Source organism: Carettochelys insculpta, chromosome 6 (genome assembly GCF_033958435.1).
Source record: "Carettochelys insculpta isolate YL-2023 chromosome 6, ASM3395843v1, whole genome shotgun sequence".
NCBI lineage: Eukaryota > Metazoa > Chordata > Testudines > Carettochelyidae > Carettochelys > Carettochelys insculpta.
In genome coordinates, this window is record NC_134142.1 from 3,839,147 (window position 1) to 3,858,525 (window position 19,379).

The 19,379-nt window shown below is 44.0% G+C and overlaps 1 protein-coding gene across 1 annotated transcript in view; it reads right to left on the reverse strand.

The window, feature by feature from the left end:
• Positions 1 to 19,379, reverse strand: part of MIS18BP1 (MIS18 binding protein 1) — a 56,863-nt gene that overhangs the window by 19,492 nt on the left and 17,992 nt on the right. The window contains exons 6-11 of the mRNA XM_074998505.1: positions 16,900 to 16,990; positions 16,241 to 16,386; positions 13,342 to 13,508; positions 11,816 to 11,921; positions 8,848 to 9,757; positions 6,002 to 6,177 (exon numbers count right to left, since the gene is read on the reverse strand). Of these exons, the coding sequence (XP_074854606.1) occupies positions 6,002 to 6,177; positions 8,848 to 9,757; positions 11,816 to 11,921; positions 13,342 to 13,508; positions 16,241 to 16,386; positions 16,900 to 16,990 (1,596 nt within the window). The remainder of the gene's footprint in view (positions 1 to 6,001; positions 6,178 to 8,847; positions 9,758 to 11,815; positions 11,922 to 13,341; positions 13,509 to 16,240; positions 16,387 to 16,899; positions 16,991 to 19,379) is intronic.

Consider the following 19,379-nt stretch of genomic DNA (forward strand, 5'->3'; position numbering starts at 1 on the left):
AGAGAGTCCGAATGGGAGGACTCTGTACTGGAAATGATCTGTGCCCACAAGGAGCCGGAGGAAACTCCTGTGGGCTGGATGAATTGCGATATGAAAATGCGCATCCTGTAAGTCGAGGGCTGCAAACCAATCGCCATGGTCTAGTACCGTGATTATTGAAGCCATCGTAGTCATTTTGAAGCGCTGTTTGAGTAGGTACTGGTTCAGTGCGCGTAAATCCAAAATGGGTCTCCACCCTCCTGTCTTTTTTTCCCCGTCAGGAAATACCTGGAGTAGAACCCTTTGCCTTGAAATTGTTCCGGTACTCTCTCCACCGCCCCTATGAATAGGAGGTGGTCCACCTCCTGCCTTAATTCCGGTAGGTGAGAGGGGTCTTTGAGAAGGTGTGGTGGGAGGATTTGGTGGAGGTAAAGACTGGAAGGGGATCGTGTATCCCGTGTTTACAATCTCCAATACCCACTTGTCCGACGTGATGCTTTTCCATTGTGGGTAAAATGGCTTGAGTCGGTGATGGAACATGTACTGAGATTGGCACTGAGGTACGGTCTTGGCTTCTCAGCCCTCGACATACCCGTCAAACTTGCTGTCTTGCACTTTGCCCTGCGGAGGCGTTGCCCGGCTGAGGCCGGCGCCTAGGGCCCTTATAATGTGTTTGTTGATGACGTCCCTGATCATACCCCCGTTGAAATTGGGTACGTTGCTGTTGGTAACCATAACGGCGCTGCTGAGGATAAAATTTCTTCCTTCTGAACGGTGGGGTATATATCCCCAAAGTCCGAAGTGTCGCTCTGGAATCTTTGCTCGAGTGTAGTACTGAGTCAGTCAATTCAGCAAACAATTTTATTTTGTCGAAGGGGAGGTCTGCAATTTTGACCTGTAACTCCTTTGGAATGCTGGATGTGTGAAGCCATGACTCTCCGCATTACCACTGCAGTGGCCACGGCTCAGGCCGCTGTGTCTGCCACATCCAGTGCAATCTGCACGCCCGCTCGAGAAGCCGCGTAGCCCTCTTGCACAATTGCCTTAAGAACTGGCCTTTTATCCTCCGGAAGGAAGTCCATGAGGGCAGTAAGCTTGGAATAGTTGTCGAAATTGTGATTTGACAAATGAGCGGCATAGTTGGCCATGCAGAGCAACAGAGTAAAGGAGGAGTAGGCTTTTCTACCCAGAAGATCCAGCTTCTTTATGTCCTTGTCCAATCCCCCAGATTTGTACTGGGACGATTTGGACCTGTGTTGGGATGATTCAACCACTAGCGAGTTTGGCTGTGCATGGCTAAATAGAAATTCCATACCTTTCGCAGGGACGAAGTACTTTTTGTCCGCTCTTTTGTTGGTAGGAGGAGCGGATGCTGGAGTCTGCCATATGTTAGTGGCTGCCTCCATGATTGCATCGTCCAGAGGAATAGCAATTTTAGAAGAAGATGGGGGCCTGAGGTTTTTAAGGAGTCTGTGGTGTTTCTCCTGCACCTCCGCCACTTGAATATCTTGGGATTGAGCTACTCGTTTGAACAGCTCCTGGAACTGTTTCAGGTCATCTGGGGGAGAAATGTCTCCAGGGACCACGGCCTCGTCTGGCGAGGATGAGGAGGCATCACTATGGTATCTCTCCTCCAATTCCTCTGGATCCTGGCTGTATTGATGTGCTTGCCTTTGTGGAATTTCGAGGTGGGGTTCAATGTCTTTAGACCCAGCCTCTGATTGGGGAACTTGTGATGTGCCCCCAGGTGGAAGCAGAACACTGTGGCGTTGGGGGGTGGTCGACGGGGATCCATAGCGAGACGTCGACCTCCTATGCTGACGCCCCGCATAATGATGGCGGTCATAGCAACGGGGACAGGGGCCCGGCGATGGAGACCTGGACCATGACCGAAGGATGTAAGGGTGGAGCCTGGAATGTCGAGACCTCCGAGATGATACCGACATACGAGGAGAGCCTCTGTGAGAAGACTCATAGGGATCTCTGCTAGATGACGGAGAAAAGCGTGCAGACCCCTGGGATGGACTCCGAAGAAAAGGAGAAGGACGTCTGTGGCAGGCTGAAGGTGTTGCTGCCCGTCGAATCTGCGGTGGTGATCGTGGTGACAGAGGCAGCGCAATTACCTCAGGAGAAGGGCTGCGGTGCCTGGTCTCCATTTTAGCCTTTACCCTCTCGGGTGGTCTTGTCGGTGAACTTGGTACCGGAGCAGGTGTCATGCTGATTTCCACTGCTCCCGGTGCCGTCGATCCCGGTGCCTCTGGGGAAGTCTCGATCGGTGCCGCAGTAGCCAGTGCCGGACTGACTAGTGCCCGCACGGCTCTCGGTGCCGTCTTCCCGGTAGCTGCAGGGCCTTGAGTGGTTGCATGCGCCGCGGCTTTACCAGTGGAGGAAGCCAGCGTGCGCGGGACCTTTGTTACACTTGTCCCGCTCCCAACAGTAAGGGGCAGGGATCGAGTAGGCAAGGCTCTTCTTTTCTTCTGCGCAGAGGAGGTCAAAGAGGCAGCCTTCCTCTTGTGCAGTCCTGAAGAGCCCTCCGCATGCTTTGCCTCCGATGAGGCAGGCTGAAGTGCTTTGTCAACTAACAGCATCTTCAGCCTCATTTCTCTATCTTTTCTAGCTCTATTAGCCAACTTGGAACAATGGGAGCACTTCTGGGGAACGTGCATCTCCCCAAGGCACAGTATGCATCTATGGCCATCCAAAGCAGGCATGGCCTCCCAGCAAGATTCACACTTCTTAAAGCCGGGGATGGCATTGTTAAAACTTAACTCTGAGTCCTTAGGTGCTAATAGCACACTTAACAGTCTGTTAGGTGATGTTAATAACCGTTGGCCTTTGAAGGCCGACAAACAAAAGCAGCGGGCTCGCCCGGAAGCGGCCGCTGCAGTTTTAAGATAGTCTTTAACTTTTAACAACTTTTAACAGAGTAACTAACTATAATAATTATAGAACTGCTAACTATGAACTGTTAAAAACTATTAACACGAGAAAAAAAAATAAGATTTATCTGTCTCAGGCGTTGGAGCCGGAGAGGATTCCGTCTGCAGCCGTTAGCGGTTGAGAAGGAACTAGCGGGGACTGGATCGCACACGTGACCGTAAGCGCGCGAAGAGCCGACGTGCATCGGCGCATGCGCGACCTGACGGAGACTGCTGAAGACTTTCCGAGCTGCGGCGCTGGGGCGAGCACGACACCTACTGTGGAGCACTCACGGGGACCACTCGAAGAAGAAGTGGGATTTGTAGGCTCTAAAGTTTTACATTGTTTTTGAGTGTGGTTATCAACCCCTCCCCCCCAAAATCTACATTAAGTTACACTTGCAGAACAAAGATTGCACACTATATACTACTTGTATAAAGTGAACTGAAAAATACTTTATCATTTTTACAGGGCAAATATTTGTAATTGAAATAAGTATTTTATTACAACACAGAATACAATCCATATAAAAAAAATGTAGAAAAACTTCCAAAATATTTAACACATTTGAATTGGCATCCTGTTTAACAGTCCAAATAACTGTGATTTTTTAAGTTAGTTAATTGCATTAATTGTGATTAAACAGCCCTAAGTATTAGATATAGATAATACTGTCGTGATGCAAAACCCTATCTTACAATCTCTGAAGTTTTCCTGCTGTGACACGGTGATACCTACCCTCTAGTTTCCACAAAATTTACACTTGGAGGAAAAAAGAAAAAAGAAAAGAAAAGAAAAGAAAAGCACACACTGTGTCTTGCTCATGTCTCAACTGGATGTTGACTCTGCAGCCTCATGGCAGCATTATAATCATCACCTGGCTACTCATCAATACCACATTCTACGTGTCTCTTTCCTCTGATGCCCCTGAAGAATATAAAAAACTACACCATCTGTTCAAACTCCTTGCTTCAGCTGGGGACCAAATCCACACAGACATACCCACAGAGCCCCAGCCAGGAATATTCTATAAACCTGGAAAGCATTTCAGGTATTGGCACCGTTACACCAGGACTATCCTGCTATACTGACTCTTCCCAAAGCCCATGCTACCAGCACTCCTAGATATCTCAGACACCACTGACTTCCTGAAGAAACTACAGAACATCTTGTAATCTTCCTGAAAACACCATCTTTGCCATCATGAATGTAGAAACTCTTCACACCAATATTCCACATGAGAATGGTCTACAAACTATCAGGAACAGCAACACCATCCTCAATGATGCCATTGCACATCCAGTGGCTAAACTATGTGACTTTGTCCTTGCCCACAACTATTTCTGACTTGGGACAATTTATATCTTCTGGTCAACAGCACTGCTATGGGCACCCACCTAACCCCACAATATACCAACTTTTTATGGCTGATCTAGAACATTTCTTCAGCTCCTGTCTCCTAATGCCCTTCCTCTACTTATGATACATTGATGTAATCATCCTATGGACCCATGAAAAGGAGACTCGAAGAATTCCACTGGGATTTCAACATTTTCTATCCCACCATCCATCTCAGCCTGAACCATTCCAAAAAGATCCATTTCCTGGACACTACAGAACAAATCAAAGAAAATCACATTAATACCACTCTATGCTGGAAACCTACTGACTGCTCATCTTACTTAAGTGCCTCCAGCTTCTGTCCAAAACAGGTCACATGATGCACTGTCTACAGACAAACCCTAAGATACAACTATATCTCCTCCAAGTCCACTGACAGAGACAAAAACCTACAAGATCTTTATCAAGCATTCATAAAACTTAATTACCCACCTGGGGAGGTAAGCAGATTTACAGAACCAGACAAATACCCATAAGTTATATTCTTTACCATAGGCCCTCCACCCTTTCTCAAGATGAAGAAGTACAGCAAGTAAAATCTCTTCTCCAGCAAGGATCAAGGTACTGGCTCTGTGGAGCCCTTTGCTAGAAGGGTGGCCACTTTTTATTGCTGGAAGCAGTAATGGGAACAACCTCTGATAGAAGGTAGAACTTCTACCTCTGGTAGAAGCAGGAGGGACTTATGCAGCTGGGGAGAACAGGGGCAAGAAATCTGATAGAATATAAGTGGTGTAAGGTCTCCAGCACCTAATGGTCTGAAATTATCTTGTCCCACTTGCCAGTCAGAGGGCAAGATGCCCCCACAAAGATGACTGGGGACGATGGGTGTAAGCAAGGTTGATGAGGGTTTGTAGTAGTCAAAAGTGAGCCTTCAACTGCTGGTGGGGCAGAGCAGAGGAGATGGCTGCAGATCAGGGGTACTATACAAAGTGTGACATTTCCGCACAAATCCTTGGTGGCAGCGATGACAGGCAGATAAGATGCATACTGCCAATGATGGAAGTGTTGCTGCTGCTGTTTCCTCTGGGCTGACAATCCCATGGGACCACAATATCATGCTTGAGTTGTTCACGGAGTGAAGTGGATCATCCATCTTGGATGAGAAGAGCTCGTCCTTGACCATGACTAGTGTACTGTAGACCTCCTGCAGGAAGCCAGTGGATCACAGCCAGTAGTTTCAGCAAGTGACCTCACCCATGGCAAGGATCTGCTGCATCCACAGATGCTAGAAGGCTTACAATGGCTATCAGACAGCTTCCCCCAGAGTGCAGAAGCGCTGCCAGGCCATTCTTGCAGGTTACAGAGTAGCATTACTGATGGCCAGTGTTACGCGTGAAAGCCCCTGTGGTTGGAGGACATGCAGCAGTTGGTCGTGCATGTCCTGTGCACTTCCTTCAGGAGCATGCCCAGATCAGAGATGGAAAAAGTATCCAGAAAGTTAGACGACTAAAAGTACAACTGCTTTACCTTCTGCATATTTTGAGTACAATCAAGATGTGACGTGCATGTATGTACTTTACTGAAGTAGTTTTCCAGATAGACAATGGTGACTTGCACTTAAGTACCCCGCTCCCACGCACCAGCTCCCAGTACATTCACAGGCTTAGTGTGGACTAAATTACAAACAATGGCTGGAAAATAAGAAACAGTGAAGAGGTAAAAGGAATATGTGATTAGGCAGAAAGGCCAGTACCTTTCTGGCCTTTGTCCTTTTGTTCTTTTTTATCACGTGCAGTCTTTGTGGCAAGCTTTTTGGAACCTTTTGTCTGATGCTCTTCCATATATTTCTGCTGGCATTCTTCAGCAGATCGAGTACCCAAAGCCATTGCTACATCTAACCAAAAGCCATTCTTGTATTTTGGAAAAGAAGCAACAGCCCTGTAAAGAGAGCAAAAGACCAGAAAAAAATGGGTTGTTACATGTTTATTCAGAAGTCAAACCTCTAAGCTACAAATCACAAGACAGAGTGAATCTAACATTTCCACTGTCAGTTTAAAAACATGACTTCTCTAAAAAAGACCCTCTTTCTTAGTGATGTAAAAATTACTGGACCAGGATCAGTCGTCCTAATTCAGAATCTTGCCTCAAACAGCAGGCAGTTCCAGACATTTTGAAGGAAAGCGTAAAACCTTCATAAACAATCATGTGATGACCTGCACATGAATGTAGTTTCTTCTTAATTTCAAGTCGAGTGTTTCTTTCTTATCCTGAAACATGAATTTGCATCTGTTTTAAGTTTTAATCCTAAAATATCAGAGTAAGTCTTTTCATAGAAATTTCAAATCATGCTCGGCTCTTGGGTTCATCAATGCCTTGGGGAGACGATTATCACAAATTACTTTTTATTTTGAACTTAAAATTTACACAGAAATTAACATCCTCTCTGTACCATATTTAGAGAAAGTGGTAGTTCACTCTCCCTCTTCTACTCCCCCCCGCCCACCCAACCACCCTCATTCATTAGTTGGTTTCCTTCTACAGTAAACTTTTTCATATCTGGCATTCTATCATCTGGAACTCTCAAATAACCAACACTTTAACCATAAGGAAAATTTAACTAAAGTTTACTTAAGTACAGCATAGTGAAAGTAAATACAAATAAATACAGCAAATACAGTATAAACGTACAATACTACAGTGAAACCTGAAAACACACTAACAAAACAGCAGGCTTGTCCTTGTGGGTCCCTGCACTAAGTGGTGGTTTAAAAGCAGCCTCAGAGGCCTGCTCTGCCCCTTGCTCTGTCTCCTGCACTCGCAGAGGCTTGTATCATAGCATCACCAACCATTCTCATCATTGGCTAGTCCAAAATACAGTCTTTTGGGGAGGAGGCTCGCTCCTTGCCCACCGCCCCTTAGGACTGGCCCATCTTCTTCTGCCCTCTAGGGCTGACCTTATGTGTAGAGTGGACTGGGGGGAACCTGGTCCCCTCCCACACGTCCCAGGGTCCAGCCCAGGGACCCTAGGCAGTTGCAGCAGGAGGGGCTTCCCTCCCTGGGCCCTCCTAGCACCACAGCCCACCTCCCTGGGCGCTTCCATCAGACCCCCTTTTCCCCAGTACCATCCTCCGACAACCAGTTCTTCTCCCTTATGAGTCCTCTCCCCAGTCCCTGTCCATTCTTTATCTCCTCCCTCCTCCTTCCTAGTGGAAGCCTTTTTCCAGGGCTCCACAGGCCTTGATTGGCTGCAGCTGCTTAACTAGCCCCAGGTGTTTACTCTGGTGCTGCAGGCTGATCATTCCTGGGCCTTGGTCCTTGGGGAACATAAAAGCACATACCCAGCTGCCAATATCTCCCCCCTCCACCAGGGTGCTGTAGTTGGTGCAAGTTAAGCACAACTCAAAATCCTGCTCTCCCCAACCCTAGCTCAAAAACCCCCGGTCCCACATGGCTCCAGCTCACTCCTGGCTTTGGCTCACGTCCCTGCCCCCATGCCCAGCTTCGGCTCAATCCCTAACCCCTGGGCAGGGGCACACAGCACCAACTCGACTCCACCCCACGCACCCCCCTGCGGCCCAAACCCACCCCAAGCTTAACCCCCGTGCCCTCTCCCACAGCCCCAACCCACTGCCCCCCCAACCCCAGGACTTACCTTTCAAAAGAAGCTCCAGGCGCTCCTGCTGCTTCCCCGCTTGCAGAACATGTGTTCTGCAGGGAACAGAGCCACCCCCAGGTCCCGACTTACATGAAGTTCGAGTTATACATGCATGTGTGGGAATGCAACCCTCGCATAATTTAAGGGACTATTGTAATGCTGGTAACAAATACTCTGCATACATTTGTTCCTTAATATCTAAACTTATTTTCCCTTTAGTGTTACGCATTGCTAGGTATGCCTCTCTATTGCCCAGAATATTTGAATATCTTGCCAAACTCCTAGTCCCAGGGCTGCTGGATACAAAAGGATTTACTGCATCATGTTACTTATTCATTTGTTCTTTCCACTGAACAGTCCTAATCTCTCTAGATTTCCTCAGGAGAAAAATCTTTCACACTTAGAAACATCAGCACCCTCAGTTGAAGAATTTAAAATCTAATTTATGCAGGGCTGTTTTGTACACTGTTGACTGTGTGCATATTTTAATCCCCACAACAAACTTAAGTGAGTTTTAATTTTGTTTCTAGTCATTGTAAATCTCTAGCTGTCCTGCAATCCCTGTAAGGTAATATTTACACACACACACACACACACACACACACAAAATTAAAATTTAAAATTTCAAAGCCTACACTACATGTCTTTCATATCAATATTTATATTTTAAGTGTACAGGATGGCACTGGCTGGAGAAATACCAAAGATCATGGTCTTCTGAAAAAAGAAAAAGCTCCAAATTAAAGAAAGAGAAAAAAGGAAACAAGAGCAACAATTAGAATTGTCTAAGCACATAATAAACAAACAATGTGTAACTGGCACATCTTACTCTATCCTTGACCAAAAAGTAACCTAAGGGATGTTAAGCTAATCTAAACGCTCGAGTCTAAAACGTTCCCCAAAAATCCTGGTAAAGTAACCTGGGTTTTTTGTTACCAAGCATAATTGCTTGCCTGTGTAGCTTCTGTAGTTCCTTCTCAGTCCAGTCTTCAGTTGCAGCTGGAAAAGACTCAAAGAAATTCTGCATTTCTCTCTTGTCAGATTCCTTTAGTTTCACTATTGAAGCCTTTGATCTATTGGTGATCTTGCAATCAGGTTTTTTGGAAGATACTTTTGTTTTCTTTTGTTTTCTTTCAAATTCACTGTCCGAGTCTTCGGTCTCAGTTTCTGATTCAAACACATACTTCGGAGGGTTGGTTCTCGTTTTTCTGGTGGTTACTCTCCAGTCAAGCAAAGGGGCATTGCTGGACCCACAAGCAGGAGCCTTCCCTTTGGGTTCCTCTCCTGATTGGTTCTTCTGGTCAGACACATCTATCCTTATCTGTCTGTTGTGGGAGGAAGTGGCTGAAGAATTTTCTGTTTTCCTTTGCTCAAAGGATTTCTTCTCTGATTGTGGGAGTTCACAGAATGCCACAGAGGAAGACTTAGGAGTCTCTCTTTCCAAAGCAAGTTTTGTCTTCCTTTTGATAGACAGAGGTATGTCTTCATTGGATTCTTCCTCATCCTTGCTTGAGAACTTTTCCGGAGAAAGTCTGTCTTGGCAAAAGTCTTTCAGTGACCTTAGAGAATACTTGCAAGTCTTTGGTTCTCTGCCTGCATTTGTTTTGCAATTTCTGGTCTCATTTCCATATTTTGAAATACTTTGCTCTGCACTTTTTTTTGTAATCCAGTTATTACATTTTAAGTCATTTTCACACAGCTTTTTATGATTCAAGGGTGTCAGCATAACAACAGTTCTTTTATCAGTATTAAATTCAGCTTCATTATCACTTTCATCAGGATCTGAAATAAAACGCCTCGGATCTCTTTTGTCATTGGACTCAATTTCTTTTCTGAAATTTCCTCTTTTCTCATAGATTTTCCCTAAAAGAAAAAAAACCCCACATTATACACTAGTTGTTTTCATATGAACCACAACAGGTTATAACTGAGATGTAGCATGCCTTGTGCCCTCTACAGCAGCTGTATCGAACCCTTAGCGTAATTGTTAAAGCTGGATGATCTCTTCCTCTTATACTGGCAGAAGTTAGAACAGGATAAAGGCAAGCAGCCACACTTCCCCATATGAAAATCTCGACTCCTCAGAAGCCTCTCCATCAGACTAACAGGACGTTAGCCTTCCACAGGTCAGGAAGGTGTTCATCAGTTTGAGGGGTTAGGAAGCAATGGTCTTAAGAAGCCAACTTGCCTCCCACACATCCAGATATACTGTGAAACCAGTGAGAATCAGTGGCACTAAGTAGCATTAATTCAGACTCTCTATTCTCCTATCCCTATGTAAGATAAATAGGCCAAAGGCAAGCTGCAGTCACTTTAAATCAGGGTAGGGAACCTTTTTTGGGTCAGATGGCCACTGACTTGTACACAAATGAGTGCAGGGTCACAGGAGTGAGAAGCAAACCCCGCCCCCCTCACTCCCCTCACTGACCTGGTCCACAACTGTATGAGGGTCCAGGCTATGCGGTCTGGGTGGGAGGAAGGAATCAGGAGCCAGCTGGGGGTGGGGGATCTGGGCCAGTGAAGGCTGCAGGAGGGTATGGGATCTGTAAGGGAAGGGTCAGGGTGGGAATGAGAATGTGTGGGTGGATGAGTGGGGGTGCGGGGTCATGGAGGAAGGAATCAGGATGAAGGGTCTGGATGGAAGGGGACATGAGGTCTGGAAAAGAGGGGTGCACTTACCTTTGCAGCACCCCCAGATGCACATGGCTCTGGCTCCCCTCCCACCTACTCCCAGGCAATGCCCTCCAATGCTCTGATTGGCTAGAATTCTGGCTAGAATTCTGGCCCATCAGAGCAGCTGTAGGAAGCCTCTGGGCATGCTGCCCAGGGCACTGCTGCTCCTCCCGGCTAGGAGGATGCAGCAACTGGCAACTGGGCCCAGGGCATCTTCCTGCCCCCTAAGCCACCAGCCCCAGCAGAGCCTGCAGTCTGGACCCAGACCACAGCTTGCCTGATTCAGTCCATGAGGCTCAGAGCTCTGCAATCTCCACCCCACCACAGGCTGGATACCATGGAGGGGAGTCCTGAGCCTCAGGGTCCAGATCTAGACAAGCCATGGTCCAAGATACACACTGCAAACCAGGGTTCCCCACCCCTGCCTTACACTGACATTCCTTGCAGGCAGTTATTATGGTCACTTGCCCAGATTTGTAGGCTATACTCTTACAACATACTCCACATAAGGACTAGCTGAACATCTACCAGTTGAATATGGTGACCTTTTCTGGGCTCTCTGGTCCCTCTCACGGGTTGTACCTCAGGAGAATGAAGTACAGCACAATAACCCCAATTACACAGTCTTGCATATAAGTCCTTACTGAGCAGGCTTATGTTTTCAAAATCCCTCTGGAAAGTCAGACGCTACACTGTGTACATTTGACAAAACAAAAAAGCAGTCTTGTAGCACTTTAAAAAGACCAACAAAATAATTTATTAGGTGATGAGCTTTCATGGGGCAGACCCATTTCTTCAGATCTGGAAATAGTGCGGATAATGAACTTGCACAACGAATATTTGACAGATAGGACAAAAAAAAATCAGAAGCGACAAATCAGCTAGGGGGCAAAGAGTGGGAGTGGTGGGGTGGAGAATATTACTTGCAGCAAGTTTCTATTAAGTTAAGTGACTTGCCTGAGATCACTACGAATATCAAAGGTGAGGAAGTGGTCTGTGTAATGCTTAAGGAAACTGCTATCTCTATTAAGACCAAGTCACAATGTGTTGAATTTGAGAATAAATTCCATTTCAGATGTCTCCCTTTTGTAGCCTGGTGTCAAAAGTCTCTTTGGTGTAGGATGCAGATTCTCGGGTCTTTAACACTACAGCCTACTCCACTGCAATGTTCACTGAGCATTCAGCTCAATGTTCTTCCTTTACTAGGATAAAAATAATTTAGTGGCTTCTAAACATGTCCATTCTTACCTTTGCATTGTCTTGCAGTTTTTACTTCACTTGTCTCTGTTTTACGCTCTGTGCTCTTTGAAAAGCTGGAAGTGGTTTTCTTTTTGGATTGTTGGCTACTATGCACCTTGAAAAATAAGAAAATAAATATAAGTGTATAGTAAAACCAGCACTGAACAAGCCATGAATTCTTTGTGTTGCATTTGCAGACAGAGGACGGGAGGTGTTAGAAAAAGTTGTAAGGCACAGTATTTTGTTACACTACATCAAACAGCATTTTGTAAATGCAGTAATCCCTTGGTTTACACAGAGATTGCATCCTGGGCAACCTCTGCCTAAATTGAATTTTGAATAAATGGGGTTGGGGGGGTGGGGAGCAGCCACACGGCCATCAGCTTCTCCCAGGTGGGGGGCTTTTTCCCATGTTACAACACTAGACAATAATAAAAATAAGAGCAGTACTACTTTATTGCTTTTTTATGACATCACTACTAGTCAGTTCTTAGATAGTGGTGAAGAAGTTGCTGTTGACACAAGTTCCACAGGATCTGCATTATCATTGGATACAGCTCTGTAGTGACTTCAACCTCCTTAACTGGGGTTTTATCTTCAGATTTTGAGGTTGAGGACCAGCTGGAAGAGATGATGAGGTTGAGGTTAAACCAAGGGATTACTGCATTTACAAAATGCTGTTTGATGCAGTGTAACAACACTGCAAGCAAATGTGGTTGCTTCATGTTAAAAAAAAAAAAAAAAGAGAGGGGGGGATTGGAAAAGTTTAGAAAGACAACAAAAATGATGAAGGGTATGGAACAGCATCCATTGGAGAGAAGACTTAAAACCTGGAGTTTTTGGCTGGGAAAAAAAAATATCCAACACAACTACAGCCTTATTTAAGTCCATGTACAACTAATAAACAACAGTATCTTCCTTTCACTTGAATCAGTCATGATCCAAGTTACTTAACATGTTGCAATTAGCTAACAGTTGCAAAAAGAAAGGACTGATATGAACTGCAAAGTGACCAGGGAAGATCAGATTAGAAAAAGTTACAAGGGTATTTCAGACAAAAAAATCCACTTTTGTCTTGAAAAATAACTTGCCCAGATAATATAAGGAGTCTGTAGCAGATCAGGGAATTGAACCTACATCTCGAGTTGCAAGCTAGAATGCTACTGCTGAGACATCCTTATCAAGAAGAGAGTCTTACAAAATCATCCACACTAGAAAGAAGTACAAAAATTACTTAAGAAAACAAAAAAGCAGTCAGGTAGCACTTTGAAGATTAACAAAATAATGTATAAATAGAAAGTTTCCAGATCTGAAGAAGTGGGTCTGTCCCATGAAAGTTCATCACCTAATAAATTATTTTGTTAGTCTTTAAAGTGCCACCTGACTGCTGTTTTGTTTTGTGAAGTTATAGACTAACACGGCTACCTCTCTGCAACTTCTTAATTAAGAGGTTGCGACATACAAAAGCCACCTCAGTTTTGATACCTTTTTAAACAATCAGAATGATAAAGTAATAACATGCAGAAAAGTCTTACAACACTTAAGTAGTTTTTTCCACCCTCTTCTATAGTAACATTTAGTTTACAATCAACAAGCTCTCGTTCTCCACACCAGTAATTCAATGGTGGTTTAATGCGCCGACCGCTACGACTGTAAGTTCCATCTGGGTCTTTTGGCACAGAATTACGTTTGGGGGTCATACCTACACACACACATACACACAGGAAAAAAAATAGTTAGCAGAAGTTTGTGTTTTTTAAACATCAGAATATATTATTTTTAAAGTAATCTTTAGTATGTATTCAGAGGTATAAACCAACACACACACACACAAGTTCAAAATATTGCTTTTACATGAGACCATAAAAAGATAAACAGCCATATTGATTAAGACGAAAGGTCCATTTAGACCAGCATCTTGTCTTCTGAGAGTGGCCAAGGCCAGAAGCCACAAAAGGAACAGAACATGTAGTTATCAAGTGATTCAACCCTCTCACCCATTTCCACATTCAGGCAAACAGAGCCTGAGAACACCATCCTGGTTAACAGCCATAGATGGACCTTCCTGCCATAAACTTATCTTGTTCTTTTTTAATCCCTATTTTCTTGGCCCACACATCCTCTGGCAAGTATCTGCTGTCACGAATTGCATAGCTTGACTGTACCTTATATGAAGAAATACTTCCTTTTGATTGTTTCAAACCTTCTAGCTATTAATTTCACATGGCAACCCTTAGTTCTTGTGTTACAAGAAGTGATGAAGATGACTTATTCCTTTTTTTCCCACACCAGACACGATTTTATAGATCTCTATTGTGTCCCCCTTATTCATCAAATTTTCCTGGCTGAAAACTCCAGGATTTTAAATCTCCCCTCCAATGGATGCTGTTCCGTACCCTTCATTCATCATTTTTGTTGTCTTTTTCTAAACTTTTCCAATTCCCAATTTTTTTTTTATTCATTTATTTTTTTTTTAAACATGAAGCAACCACATTTGCATGCAGTGCTGAAGATGTGACTGCACCTTGCATTTATATAGAGGCAATATAATATTTTGTCTCATTATCTATTCTTTTCTTCATGATTGCCAACACAACCTTTTTGACTGCTGCTGTACACTGAATGGATGATTTACAGGATACTGTCCACAGTCACTCCAAGACATCTTTGAGTGGTTACAGCTAATTTAAAACGCCATTATTTTGTAGGCATAACTGGGATTATGTTTTCAAATGTGCATTATTTTGCACTTTTCGGCACTGAACATCATCTGCCATTTTGTCTTCCAGTCACCCAATTTTAGAAAAGTTATATGGGTCTTTATTGAACATAATTAGATATTATGGTATAGTAATTGCACACACCCTCCATTATGCTCTGAAGCTTCTTGACTTTGTGACCTAGTTTAGTCAGTCACAAAAATGATTAGATGATCCATAGAAATCATATAAGGAAGTAGGCATGTAAAAAGCCTGTTTCGCGAGTTAACTGGTTAACAAATTAAACATGGGGACAGGGGCATTGGCACAAGCCCTCCTACTGTGCACAGGGGCTGCTCTGGCTGGGCTGGAGCTCACCCACTTTTGGCACACTGGAGACTAAGGCTGCTCTGACCTGGCTGGAGCGTCCCTGACTATGATACCAGAGATGTGGGTACTCCAGCACGGACAGAACAACACCCGTGCATGGCAGTCCCAGGCGTGCTGCAGGCAGGGGCACTCCAGTCCAGCTTGGCTGGAGCAGCCTCCCGAGCCACACCTTCCAACCAAGGCCGCCACAGACAGGTGCTACTCTGGCCCAGCTGAAGTGACCTCACCCATAGTAGCAAGCAGGTGGCTACTCCAGCCCCTACTGGGCAGGGAGGGGGGACAGAAATGTAGCACTTTGTAGACTAACAAAATAATTTATTTGGTGATGAGCTTTTGTGGGACAGACCCACTTCATCAGATCAATCTCATTTCCAATACAGAACAATATTTATAAGTACAGAGGACCAAAAAAAAAATTAAAAGCAATACAAACTGACGCAGTGGGGTGAGAGGTGGGGGGATGTTAATTGTCCTGCCTGAGACAATTATGAGCACCAGAGGAAGGGAATCAGTTGCTGTAATGAGTACGGTAATTTATGTCTCTGTTCATACCACATGTTAGAGTCAAATTTGAATATGAATTCCAAAACTATCCAGCCTCTTCTGATTAACCATAGTCAGTAAGCCTCATCTGTTTAGGGTGAGGCTTGCCAGTTATACATTAATTCCCTAACAGGAAGGTAGTAGCATGTGGAATGAGGAAAACCAAAGTTTAAACTCTGACTCTACTGCTATGTATACAATCAATTGTATAGCAGCACACTGAAAGGAGTTCAAATGTGCAGAAGATAGAAAATTGAGAAAGTCTAGATAAAAAGATAACGCATTATTAAATCTGATCAAAGTCATTCTGGAGCATCTTCTAAGACAGATATTCAGGAATTGAAAGAATTAGGAAGAACAATTAAAGAGATGGAGCCCCTGGAGTTATGAAAACCAGGCTTGGGTTATAAAATGTCAAAATTTCTGCAAAAATGTGAACATCGTTAACTGTTTATGAAGTAAAGTGGTAACTATACCAGTCCCAGGGTATTAGAGAGCCAAAGTAGCTGAGGTAGTATCTTTTATTGGACCAACTAAAAGACACTACATCACCCTTCTCATGTGTCCAACAATGGTTTGTAACAATGAGGAAATTCAAGTGAAATCAGCCCAAAACTGAGGCCATGAGAGGGGTATGCATTAAGGGAGATTAAAGAGGTACATTTTAAAAGGTGGGAATGTGGAATGGTTGCAAGCAACAGGAATCGAAATTCAGTGAGAAACCTGAGGGAAAGTCACTAATTTAACTTTTAAATCAATAACAATTTTGACAAGTGAGGGGTGGGGGGAAAACAGTACTCACATCTATTGTCATCGTTCAAAGCTACTTCATAAGTCGTGTTTTGTATGCTAGATGGTTTTTTTAAGTCTCCCATTAGTTCTTCTCCTTCCAGCACAGCCACAGAACTGATTTTTTCATTGCCAGGCTCATCAGTATCTTCTTCTTTCCTAACGTTTTAACGAATAAGAAACAAATAAGTTGGAAAATAAAATTTGTCAGTTCTTAATGTTGTTTAGCTATTAAAGAATTTCAGTTTCAACACCATCTTACACCATTTCAACACAGCAAACTCACAAATGAAAAGCCTTGTACACTGTTCTTGTCCCCACCACCTCACATCACTGCATTAATGCACTTGCACTGCACCACAAGTTCACCTACATGAGTGCAGTGAGTATATTGGTGGCACTACTGCAGCTAAGCCTGTGTAGAAACCAATGTAGCTCTCTGACTCACTCTTATGCATGCACACACAGTAGACATTACCTCATTATCTTTATTTTCCATCTCTCATGCTGGTTATTAAGAGAGTAAACCTAGATATTCTTAGCTCAGATTGGTAAGCCATTACACAAAACAATGATTCTAGCTAAATACCCAACTCCTGGTCAAGAAAAACAAATATTCACTCTACACTATGAAATTAGTACTGACCAGAATAAAGGCCTACCAAAATTTACCTCTTTAGTTCCTCAAGAAAATTCTCAATATATTGTTTCCACTGTTTTGGAAATCCAAATTTGAACTTATTGATGAATTTTAATGGAAATCCTGTTTGAAACAAAAAGTCTGTTATTCAAATTTTAACCATTATTAGAGTACCCCACTTTCTACTGCATTCTGCCCAATCCCCGCTATTACAGTAAGAAATGAAATTTAAGACCCTTCTAATATGTCTTGAAACTTCTTAAATTATTAAACAGTCTCAAGTTCAAAAAAGTTGGTAAGTTCTACAGTTCAGTTACCTTTAAAGAGAGACTAACATTAAAAGGCAGACAACATTGTCTTCAGTACACTGTAGATGTGGGAACCACAGACCTAATTCACTGTGGGTGTTGGGAACCAAAGATTGATTCTTCCCTGACTGCTCTTCCCCTTCCCTACACCTGGCTGAACTGTCACTCCATGTTGGGAGACTATGGGTAAGTTTGCCAGCTTGTCTTCAGTTCACTCAGTATTTGAAGAAGCCAGATAGCTGTAAATAGCATAGGTCGTGTCTACACTAGCCCAAATCTTCAAACTGGCCATGCAAATAGCCAGTTTGAAGATTACTAATTAGGCGCTGAAATGCATATTCAGCGCCTCATTAGCATGTCACTAGCCGCAGCTCTTCAAAATTGCCACTTTTCACTGCCATGCAGCTCGTCCAGATAGAGGTCCTTTTCAAAAGGACCCCGCCAACTTCAAAATCCCCTCATTCTAGCAGATAGGAGTAAGGGGATTTTGAAATTGGCAGGGTCCTTTTGAAAAGGACCCCCCATCTGGACAAGCTGCATGGCAGCAAAATGTGGCAATTTTGAAGAGCTGCAGCTGGCGGCATGCTAATGTGGTGCTGAATATGCATTTCAGTGCCTAATTAGTAATCTTCAAAATGGCCATTTGCATGGCCATTTTAAAGATTTGGACTAGCGTAGATGTAGCCATAGTGTATCTCTGAAGGACAGAGAACTTCTGCATATTTTGTTATAATAGACTGAGGCTACAGAGTACAGGGATGTATATTACCATATCAGCAAGCTGATCCTAATAAGATCTTCAGTGCTGACACCTCCTTTTTAACTACAACATATGAGAAATTTTGGATTAGAAAAAGAAGAATTAGGGAGGCTTTTAATGCAAATATACCTTTTTGTTTAAGGCCGCCTAAGTTACTTACCATCGTAACTGTTCTTCAATACATGTTGCTTACATCTATTTAAGTTGGGGCAGGATGTGTGCGCGTGCGTGCGCGCTGCATGTGCAGCTGTCAGAAACTTTTATCCTAGCTGCTACCCATAGGGTCAGATATGGAACACCCTGTAGTGGTGCCTGCGTGGAGCTCTATATACGACCCTGCCAACCCCTCAAGTTCTTTCTTGCCAGCTACTCTGAAAGTGGGGAAGGAATGTGAGTTTCGAATAGATACGAGCAGTGCATCTCAAAGAACAAGTTAAAAAGGTAATCGTTTTTTCCTCAAGTGCTTGCTCATATCAGATTCACAAGCCCAACCCAGAAGAAGGGGTTGGAGTCAACAGGTGGCTGACCCAAGCACAGCAACCTCAATGGCTGAGTCCCATCTAGACTGCTGTAAAAACATAAATATGTACAGAAGATCATGTGACAGCTCAACAGACTCCCTGGAGAGTAACATGAGCCAGGAAGGCAGTTGAGGAGGCTTGAGCTCACATAGAATATACCATAATAGGCAGAGGGGTAACTTTAGTGAGGTTGTAGCATGTTTCTATACAGGACGTGATCCAAGAGGAGATGCCCTGCGACGCATATGGAAGCACCTCCATATGATCAGTAACAACCAAAGAGAGTTGTGAGGTCTTGAGGAAGGGCTTGGTCTCTTTTCTGAAGGGGATGGATGCACCCATCTGTCGCTCTGACAGGTCATCCCAGGAGGTATGCTGCCTGCCAGGAGCCCATATCCGAAACATTATGGAGGTTTTGTTGAGGATTATCCAACCTACTGACTACTACCCGATGTAACTCATCCATGCAGGCATGAATGATACTGTAAGGTGTAACCTTCAGCAAATCAAGCCTGACTACAGGGCTCTAGGAGTAGGGGTGAAGGAGTTAGGAATGCAGGTGGTGTTTTCCTCAATCCTTCCCATCTAAGGTAGGGGCCCAGGAAGAGACAGGTGCATCCTGGAGGTGAATGTCTGGCTGTGAGGATAGTGTCACCAGCAGTACTTTGGCTTCCTCAATCACGGGATGCTATTTCATGAAGGACTGTTAAGCAAGTATGGAATTCACCTTTCAAGGAATGGGAAAGGATGTATTTGAGCTGAGACTGGCTAACCTAGTGAGGAGGACTTTAAACTAGGTTCAACGGGGACACGTGACCAAAGCCCACAGGTAAGTAAAAAACCTGGAGACCTAGGAGTTGGGTTGGAAATGAGAGGAATCATGGGCGATAATAGCAGAGGAAAAAAAACAGGGACTAGGCAGA